Source organism: Erinaceus europaeus, chromosome 2, assembly GCF_950295315.1.
Source record: "Erinaceus europaeus chromosome 2, mEriEur2.1, whole genome shotgun sequence".
NCBI lineage: Eukaryota > Metazoa > Chordata > Mammalia > Eulipotyphla > Erinaceidae > Erinaceus > Erinaceus europaeus.
In genome coordinates this window covers 196,491,637-196,502,206 of record NC_080163.1, presented here as the reverse complement: position 1 = coordinate 196,502,206, position 10,570 = coordinate 196,491,637, and the positions used below count along the sequence as shown (strand labels likewise).

The following is a 10,570-nucleotide window of genomic DNA, read 5'->3' as shown; positions in this document are numbered from 1 at the left end:
ATGTGCTGCCAGGAATTGAACTTGGGACCTCATGCTTCAGAGTCCAATGCTTTATCCACTGCACCATCTCCCGGACCACTCCTTTCTTTCTGATATTTTTATTTATTTTAGATAGAGACAGAAATTGAGAGTGGAGGGAGAGAGAAACATCTGCGGCGTTATTTCACCACTCATGAAGAACCCCCTCTGCAGGTGGGGACCCAGACTTGAACTCACGTCCTTGAGCAATCTAATGTGTGTTTTCTACTGATTGTGCCACCTCCCAGCCCCTTACCTTTTTTTTTCTCTTTCTTTTCTTTTTCCCTTTTTCCGTTTGTTTGTTTATTTGTTTTGGTTTTTGCTTTTGTTTATTTTGTGGGCCTGGCAAGATACCCGACCTGGGGGGTTGCCTGTCTGCTTGACCATGTGCACCACCCAAGCTCAAACCCGGCTCCACCACATGGCAGGGGGGGAGGGAGTGTAGGAGAAGTTCTGTGGCATCTTTCTCTCTCTTCCTCTATTTCTCTTCTACTATCTTATCTGAAAAGCTGACCTAGAGTGGTGAAGCCCTGGCAATGACAAAAAAAAAAAAGCATCATTTCATCTTGGGGGGGGAGTGGATATCCCACCAGCTAGGGTACTGGCCCTGCCACTCCTGCAGCCCAGGTTTCAAACTCCAGCACCACATGGGGGGTGTCATAGCTCCAGGGCAGCTCTCATCTACCTGTATGAAAAAATAAATAGGTAGCACACCGGGTTAAGTGCACGTAGTACGAAGCACAAAGACCTGCCCCAAGGGTCCTGATTTGAGCCCCCGGCTCCCTACCTGTGTGTGGGGGGGTCACTTCACAAGTGATGAAGCAGGTCTGCAGGTGTCTCTCTTTCTTTCCCCCTCTCAATCTTTCCTATGCAATAAAAAAAAGAAAAAGAAAAGAAAAGAAAAATGGCCGCCAGGAGCACTGAGTCCCAGAGATAACCCTGGAGGCAAAATAAAGTAATGATTTATTTTCCTTAGAGAGACCAGAACACCACTCAGCTCTGGCATATGGTCATGTTGGGGATTGAACCTGGGGCCCTTGGGGCCTCAGGCATGAGAGTTTGGTACACTATCAGAGTGACCTTTGTGTGTGTGTGTGTGTGTGTGTGTGTGTGGGTCCCCTGGGGTGTGACCTTGGGGCGGGTCACCGCCACCCTGGCCACCCCCACCCCCTGTGGCGCTGTTGACCAGGACTTTGGCCTAGGCTGGTGGGGGAGGCGGGAGACCAGAGGGTTGCCCCAGCTATAAAGGTCTCTCTGCCCAGTTCCTGCGGATGCTCACAGCCACCAGAGTCCCGGTAAGACAGCAGCTGAATTTGGGGGTGGGAGGAGGTTGCTTACACGGCCAGGAGCAGGGGCAGGGAGGGAGTCATGGCTCCACTTCGCTTTCTGGCATCCCCAGCATGTAGAATGGGGGCCCCTGGGCCTCCGTGCTGCCCCACCTGTAGTCCGGTCATGACCTTCTCACGCCTCTGTCTCCTCATCTCTGAAAAGTGGGTGATAACAGATGCAATGGACCCTCAGGAACACCCCCCACAGCTGCAGGAGGATGGGGAGGGTAAAATGGGCAAATATGGCCGAATAGAATAGGATGACTCTGGGGACTGAACCTGTGGCTTGAGAGCCTCAGGCCTGAAAGACTTTTGTGTGACCAATGTACTGTCTCCCCAGTGTCCCCACGGGCACTTTTTAATATAAGATTTACTTTATTTTTAAATTATTATTATCATCAGAGCACTGTTCAGCTATGGTTTACAGTGTTGTTGGGTCTTAATAAGATTTTTTTTCCCTTTATTGAGGGATGAGTGTTTTACATTCGACAGTAAATACAATAGTTTTTACATGCATAACATTTTTCAGTTTTTCAGATAACAACACAACCCACACTAGGTCCTCTTTCATCCTTTTCCAGGACCCAGACTCTCCACCCCCACCCACCCCAGAGTCTTTTACTTTGGTGCGATACATCCTATTTATTTATTAATGAGAGAGGAGGAGCAAAAGAAAGAACCAGGCATCAATCTGGCACATGTGCTGCTGGGGATAGAACTCAGGACCTCAGACTTGAGAACCTGACATTTTATCTGCTGTGCCACCTCCTGGACTGCTGTTTCGTTTTTATTTTTTATTGTTACATTTATAGTCAAGGTTTATTGATTGACTGCTGCATGAGAGAGAGAATAAACACCAGAAAAATCACTCTGGCACATGGGGGTGCCAGGGATGAAACTTAGGATCACACACAAGTTGTGTGTGTGTGTTTTTTTAAATATTTATTTATTCCCTTTTGTTGCTCTTATTGTTTTATTGTTGTAGTTATTATTGATGTCATTGTTGTTGGATAGGACAGAGAGAAATGGAGAGAGGAGGGGAAGACAGAGAGGGGAGAGAAAGACACCTGCAGACCAGCTTCACCACCTGTGAAGCGACTCCCCTGCAGGTGGAGAGCCAGGGGCTTGAACTGGGATCCTTACGCCAGTCCTTGCACTTTGTGCCACCTATGCTTAACCTGCTATGCTATCGCCCAACTCCCAAGTTGTGTGTTCTGTCAGCTTATCTATGGAACCATGTTCCTGGCTAGCTTTTTATTATTCTTATTGTTATATTTACTTATTTATTCTCTTTTGTTGCCCTTGTTGTTTTACTGTTGTAGTTATTATTATTGTTGTTGGAGAGGACAGAGAGAAATGGAGAGAGGAGGAGAAGACAGGGGGAGAGAAAGACAGACACCTGCAGACCTGCTTCACTACTTGTGAAGCGACTCCCCTGCAGGCGGGGATCCAGGGGGCTCGAACGGGATCTTTACGCCGGTCCTTGTGCTTTGCATCATGTGCACTTAACACGCTGCACTACCACCCAGCCCCCCATCTACTTTTTTTAAACTTTATTTATTTGATAGAACAGAGAGAAATGAGAGGGAAGGGAGATAGAGACAGGAATAGAGAGACAGCCACCTACTACACTGATTCTTCACTACTCATGAAGCTTTTCACCTGCAGGTGGGGATCAAGGGATTGAACCCGGGTCTTTGTGCATCATAATATGTGCCACCACTGCACTGTCTCCTCTTCTGGGCTGGGGTCGGGGCGTTCTTTGTTGTGCTTCTCACCCTGGCTTCCTGCAGGCTGGGTGTCTGTTGTGTCCATGGTGTGCCTAGAACTGTGTTTGATGCATAGTTGGTGGTTAGAAAATATTCCTTCCTGGTTCAAGCCCCCGGCTCCCCACCTGCAGGGGAGTCGCTTCACAGATGGTGAAGCAGGTCTGGAGGTGTCAGTCTTTCTCTCCTCCTCTCTGTATCCCCCTTGTCTCTCCATTTCTCTCTGTCCTATCCAACAACAACGACATCAATAATAACTACAACAATAAAAAAACAACAAAGGCAACAAAAGGGAAAATAAATAAAATTAAATTAAAAAAAAGAAAATATTCCTGAGGGAGTCAGGCGGTAGCACAGAGGGTTAAGCACACATGACACGAAAGGCAAGGACCGGCATAAGGATCCCAGTTCAAGCCCCCCCGCTCCCCACCTGCAGGGGAGTCGCTTCACAGGCGGTGAAGCAGGTCTGCAGGTGTCTGTCTTTCTCTCCCCCTCTTTGCCTTACCCTCCTCTCTCCATTTCTCTCTGTCCTATCCAACAATGACAACATCAATAACAACTACAACAATGATTAAAAAAAAAGAGCAAAAAGAAGGGGGGAAATAAATAGAAATAAATATAAAAGAAAAGAAAATATTCCTGAGCCAAATGAATGGGATGTGAGAGCTAAGATGTTACAGGCTGAGAAGACAGGCCAGTGCTTTATACAACAGACTTTCATGCCTGAGTTTCTGAGGTCCCAGGCTCAATCCTTACCCTACCCAGCCAGAGCTGATGAGAGAAAGACAGACTGAAATCCAGACAATCATAGGGTTGGGAAGACAGCATAATGATTCTACAAAATGCTATCATGCCAAAGGATTTGAGGTTCCAGGTTCAATTCCTAGCACCACCATAAACCAGAGTTGAGCAGTGGGCTTTTTTCTCTGTCTCTATTTCTCTCTCTTTATTTTATTTTATTTTATTTTTTTTAAAGATTTTGTTTATTAATGAGAAAAACAGGAGGAGAGAAAGAACCAGATATCATCTTGGTACATGTGCTGCTGGGGCTTGAACTCAGGACCTCATGCTTGAGAGTTCAGAGCTTTATCCACTGAGCCATCTCCCAGACCACTGTTTTTCTCTCTTTAAAGTAAAATAAAAACTTTTTTTAAAAAAGGGAGTCGGGCAGTAGTGCAGCAGGTTAAGCGCAGATGGTGCCAAGCACAAGGACCAGCGTAAGGATCCCAGTTTGAACCCCTGACTCCCCACCTGCAGGGGAGTCGCTTCACAGGTGGTGAAGCAGATCTGCTTCTCTCCCCCTCTGTCTTCCCCTCCTCTCTCTATTTCTCTCTGTCCTATCCAACAATAACAAAAACAATAATAACTATAACAAGCAACAAGAGCAACAAAAGGGTATTAATTAATTAATTAATTTTTTAAAAATTAAAGGAGAGAGTCATAGAACATTAGGTACCTCAGCCCGAGAGGAATATGACTTAGGGGAGGGGTTCTGGGGAGGGGTCCCAAGCAGCTGCCTCCAGTGCATCTGTTACATACCCTACCCAGCCTCCCAGCTCCCTCGACGCCATGGCCTCCAGATTCCTTCTGGCTCTGTGTCTCGTCCTCCTGGTCCTGGGGTTTGGTAAGTGCAGTGGGCATTGCTGGGTGAGAGGGGCTTTGTGGGGAAGGAGGTTAGAGGGGAGGCCCAGGCCCCTTCGTGGCCCCTTTGCGTCTTCCTGTCTGCCCTGTCCTCTCCTTTGCTGCCAATTTTTCCTCCAGTATTCCACAGCCTGACACTGTCTCCCCACATCCTCCCACACAGAGGCCCAGGCGGCCCACGTACCCCAGCAGGATGAGGTGACGGACACCCCGCTGCTAAGCCAGGTGCAGGAGTCACTCTTGAGTTATTGGGACAAAGCCAAGGCCGCCGCCACGGGCCTCTACCAAAACAAGTACCTGAGCAGCATGGACGAGAAACTCAGGTATGGCCGTCCAGAGCAGGCTCAGGGCCGACCTCCAGCTCCTGTGGCATCCCACCAGGAATCTCCTCCAACTCTGAACCCCCTTTTTTTTTTTCCCCTTCATCATCAGAACACTGCTCAACTCTGACTGGAGGTGGTGCTGGGGATCGAACCTGGGAGCTCAGAGCCTCAGGCATGAGAGACTGTAGCGTAAACCATGGTGTATCTCCTCAGCTACACCCTCCTCTTTGTTTTAAAGGTTTATTATAGAGGAGAGAGAAGGGAAAGAGAGAGAGACTAGAGCACTGCTCTGCTGTAGTGTATAGAGGTGCTGGGGATTGAACCTGGGACCTCTGAAGCCTTAGCCATGTTAGGATGGGCAGGGTTATCTCCCTGGCCCCCTTTTTTTTGTTTTTTTCCTCCAAAATTATTGCTGGGGCTTGGTGATTGCACTATGAATCCACTCTGCTCTGTGGCCATTCCTCCTCCTCCTCCTCCTCCTCCTCCTCCTCCTCCTCCTCCTCCTCCTTCATATGACAGAGAGAAATTAAGAGGGGAGGGGAGTGCAGGGGAGGGGAAGATAGAGAGAGAAAGGTAGGCAGCTGCAGACCTGCTTCACTACTTGTGAAGCCACCCCACTGTAGGTGGGAACCAGGAGCTCAAACCAGGATCCCTGAGCTGGTCCTTGTGCTTCACACCACATGTGCTTAACCCGCTGCACTACCGCCCAGCCCCCAAACTATTTTTCCAGTCCTATAATTTTATCTTTTTTTTTTTTTTTTTTTTAAGAAAAATTACATTTATTTGGGGTTGGGTGAATAAATGGTTTACAGTACACACCCTTCAACTCAGCATCTGTCTTTTCTTACATTTTTAAAACATATTTATTTTTTATTTACTAGGACAAAGAAATTGAGAGGGAAGGAAGATAGAGAGGGAGAGAAAAAGATGCAGAGAGACACCTGCAGCCTTGATTCACCACTTGTGAAGCTTCCTCCCTGTGCAGGCGGGGACTGAAGGCTTGAACCTTGTTCCCTGTGTGTTGTAATATGCATACTCAACCAGGTGTGGCACTGCTGGTCTCTTTTTTTTAAAAAAATATTTTAAAATTTATTTTCCCATTTGTTGCCCTTGTTTTATTGTTGTAGTTATTATGGTTGTTATTGATGTTGTTGCTGGATAGGACAGAGAGAAATGGAGAGAGGAGGGGAAGACAGAGAGGGGGAGAGAAAGACAGACACCTGCAGACGTGCTTCATCGCCTGTGAAGCAACTCCCCTGCAGGTGGGGAGCCGGGGGCTCAAACCAGGATCCTCACGCCAGTCCTTGAGCTTCTTGCCACGTGCGCTTAACCCATTTTGCTACCGCCCGACTCCCTCTCTCTCACTCATTTTTTCTTTAAATATTTATTAATTTCTCAGAGAGGGGTTGGGGGAACCAAAGCATCACTCCATCACTCTGGCACTTGTGAAGCCATGGATCGAACTCAGGACCTCATGCTTGAGAGTCCAGTGCTATATCCACTGTGCCACCACATGGGCTGCAAAACCTATACTCACTGTGGTCCGGGAGATGGCGCAGTGATAAGGCTTTGGACTCTCAAGCATGAGGTCCTGAGTTCGATCCCCGGCAGCACATGTGCCAGAGTGATGTCTGGTTCTCTCTCTGCCCTCCTATCTTTCTTATTAATAAATAAATAAAATCTTTAAAAAAAAAAAAAAACCTATACTCACTTAAGGCCCAGGATTCCCAGCCCCCAGCCCCCAGCCCTCAGCCCCCGGCTCCGTGAAAACCCTGGCTTCTAAGACCCACACCACCCAGCCCTGTCCTACCTGAGGGTCCTGGGGACCAGGACATTTGGCTTGCAGCCACCCAGGGTTGTAGTGCCCACTCCTGGCAGTGCCCGGGCCCTCAGCCCGCCCTCTCTCCACAGGGACATGTACAGCCAGAGCACAGCTGCCGTGAGCACCTATGCGGGCATCTTCAGTGACCAGCTCTACTTCCTGCTCAAGGGTGAGGAGTAGGACCTCCCATACATGCCTGGAATGGGCGGGTCCTCTCCCCAACACCCCTGCGGGCTCCCCTGGACCGTCCCAACACATCCTAGCAGCTCTGGACACCCTGGGCATAACACCAACCTGACGTTTTAATAATAACAATAACAACAACAGTACTAATGGCCAAGTTTATCCTCTGGTGTGTGGTGGCTGTTCGAGTCCACATCTGTTGAGTGCCTGTTGTGTGTGTGAAGCGTTAAGTTGGTCTGGGGTCGGAGAGAAGGGATAAAAAGAGGAATGACGGGGACCAGGTGACAGCACACACAGTTGAGCGCACACACATGTTACCCTGCACAAGGACCCAGGTTCAAGCCGCCGGTCTCCACCTGCAGGGTAGGGAAACTTCGCAAGTGGTGAGGCAGTGTTGCAGGTGTCTCTATCTCACCCCTTATCTCTCAGTTTCTCTCTGTCTCTAACCAATATACAACTAAATAAAAATATCAAAGAAGGGAGTCGGGTGGTAGCACAGTGGGTTAAGCGCAGGTGGTGCAAAGCGCAAGGATCGGCGTGAGGATCCCGGTTTGAGCCCCCGGCTCCCCACCTGCAGGGGAGTCGCTTCACAGGCAGTGAAGCAGGTCTGCAGGTGTCTGTCTTTCTCTCCCCCTCTCTGTCTTCCCCTCCTCTCTCCATTTCTCTCTGTCCTATCCAACAATGATGACATCAGTAACAACAACAATAACTACAATAACAATAAAAAACAAGGGCAACAAAAGGGAAAATAAAAAAATATTTTAAGAAAACTTTAAAAAAATTTAAAAGAAAGAAAGTAGGGGGGGACTATAACGTGCGCTCAATCAGGTGTGCCTCCACCCTGCCCCACAGTGGTTACTCTTTCTTTCTTTTAATTTTTTAAAAAGTTTTCTTAAAATATTTTTTTATTTTCCCTTTTGTTGCCCTTGTTTTTTCAAGCTTTGCCAGTGGTGAAGCAATGTAGGTGTCTCTCTGTCTCTCTCTGTCTCTCTCTCTGTCTCCCCCTACGATCTCAATTGCCAGCTGTCTCTATCCAATAAATAGATTAAAAAAAAAAAAAAAAAAAGACAGTAATCACTTCACTCTGGCCCAAGTACAACATTTGTTTTTTCATAGCCGGAGCTTCACCATTCTGGATTGACTTTTTCCAGATAGAAACAGCAGCACAGGACAGAGAGATTGTGAACGAGAACACAGCAACACACTTCCCCCAGTGCACTGAGGGACAGGCACAGACCTGGACCAGCCAGACCTGGACCATCCAGGTGAGCTAGTGAGCTACTTCTTCTCTCTCTCTCTCTCTCCCTCTCTCCCTCTTTCTCTCTCTCTCTCCCCAGAGCCCTCCTCAGCTCTGGTTTATGGAGGTACTGGGGATTGAACCTGTGATCTTTGGTGCCTCAGACATGAGAGTCTTTTTGCATAACCAGTATACTATCTCTTCCGCCTTTGTTTGTTTCCTTTCAGGTGAGTTATTTTGCCTGCCCCTTTCTTTCTTTCTTTTTTTAATTATCTTTATTTATTTATTGGATAGAGACAACCAGAGATTGATAGGGTAGAGGGAGCTAAGAGGGAGAGAGATAGACACCTGAAACACTGTTTCACTACTTGTGAAGCTTTCCCCCTGCAGGTGGGGACTGGGGGCTCGAACCTGGACCCTTGCACATAGTACCATGTGTCCTCAACCAGGTGTACTGCCACCCAGTCCCAGTACTTTCTTTCTCTCTCTCTTTCTTTCTTTCCTTCTTTTTCTCTAAAATATTACTGGGGTCTGAAGAGACAGTACAATGCTTATACAAAAAACTCTCATGCCTGAGGCTCATAAGTTCCAGGTTCAGCCTCCAGCACCAACATGAGCCAGAGCTCAGCGGTGCTCTGGTGAAATAAACAAACAAACAGCCCAGAATGCCACTCTAGCCCTATGAGGGGCAGAGATTGAAAATGGAAGTATCAGCTTTGCAAAGCATGTGCTGCACCCACTGAGCCCCCCACCCCTTCTGCTGCCCCACAAGTGATAACAGGCCCTGGGGTCCCTGCAGGAGAGAGGGGTGACCCTGCCTGACTAAGGCCTCTTAAGAAGCTGTTGGGGATGCTGGGCGGTTGCACAGCAGGTTAAGTGCACATGGCACAAAGTGCAAGGACCGGCCTAAGGATCCCGGTTCCTAGTTCAAGCCCCTGGCCCCCCACCTGCTGGAGGGGTCACTTCACAAGCGGTGAAACAGATAGGTCTGCAGGTGTCTATCTTTCTCTCCTCCTCTCTGTCTTCCCTTCCTCTCTGGATTTCTCTCTGTCCTATCCAACAATAACAACCACAACAAGGGCAACAAAATGGGGAAAATAGCCTCTAGGAGCAGTGGATTTATAGTGCAGGCACCAAGCCCCAGCAATAACCCTGGAGGCAAAAAAAAAAAAAAAAAAAGCACAAGCTGTTGGTCCAGCTTGGCTCTGTACCCCCCTTAAGGGTTTTCGGGTCACAGCTTTCTGGTATGTTTTATTAGCTGTTCTTGCCTGGTGAGTATGACATTTCCTGGACACCTGCTGAGCCCAGGCTCTGTTCTGAGACTATGGGGGGTAGGGGTGGGGAGTAGCAAGGAGGACCTAGAAAAAGATCAGTTCAGACAGCAGTAGGGACAGCACAGGAAAGGGAAAGAATGGGGGCTGGCAGAGTGCACAGCACACTTTCCCATTCGTGAAGTCCCAGGTTCAAGCCCCCGGCCACCACATGGGAGCACTATGCCCAGGAGGAAGTTTGAGAGCATGGGAGCCATGCTGTGATGTCTTTCTTTCTCTCTGTGGCTCTTCTCTCATGGTCTCTCCCCCATGTTTGCAGAATCGTGCCAGCACAAAGCCCCAGTGATGAACCCACTGGCAAAGAAATAAAAATGCACAAATATAGGGCCAGGCAGTGGGTGCACCTAGTTGAGCTCATGTATCACAAAGCACGAGGACTCCAATTCAAGCCCCCTTACCCTCCTGCAACGGGGAAGCTTCACAAGTGGTGAAGCAGTGCTGCAGGTCTCTCTCACTCAAATTTTCTCTGTCCTATCAAATAAAATAATAAAAGGAGTTGGGTGGTAGCACAGCGGGTTAAGTGCACATGGCACAAAACACAAGGACGAGCGGAAGGATCCTGGTTCAAGCCCCAGCTCCCCACCTGCAGGAGAGTCGCTTCACAGATAATGAAGCAGGTCTGCAGGTGTCTGTCTTTCTCTCCCCCTCTCTGTCTTCCCCTCCTCTCTCCATTTCTCTCTGTCCTATCCAACAACGACGACATCAGTAACAACAACAATAATCACAGCAATAAAACAACAAAGGCAACAAAAGGGAATAAATAAATATTTTTTAAAAATAATAAAAGGAAAAAAAATAAGGCGAGGAAGGCCTGGGTTTGGGACTTCCAGGGGAGGTATATGCTCTGGTGCAGGGAATGTCACTACAGGACCTGGTGGGCTTGGTCCCAAGGGAGGTGTCACTGTGCTGAGGGAGGTAGCT

General features: G+C 48.2%; 1 protein-coding gene across 1 annotated transcript; it reads left to right on the top strand.

The window, feature by feature from the left end:
- The first annotated feature begins 1,256 nt into the window (after positions 1 to 1,256).
- APOC2 (apolipoprotein C2) lies at positions 1,257 to 7,224 on the top strand. The gene is made up of 4 exons (XM_007532871.3): positions 1,257 to 1,313; positions 4,661 to 4,736; positions 4,917 to 5,076; positions 6,988 to 7,224. The coding sequence occupies exons 1-4, from the start codon at positions 1,290 to 1,292 to the stop codon at positions 7,076 to 7,078; spliced, it is 351 nt and encodes a 116-aa protein (XP_007532933.3). The 5' UTR covers positions 1,257 to 1,289; the 3' UTR covers positions 7,079 to 7,224.
- The last annotated feature ends 3,346 nt before the right edge of the window (positions 7,225 to 10,570 follow it).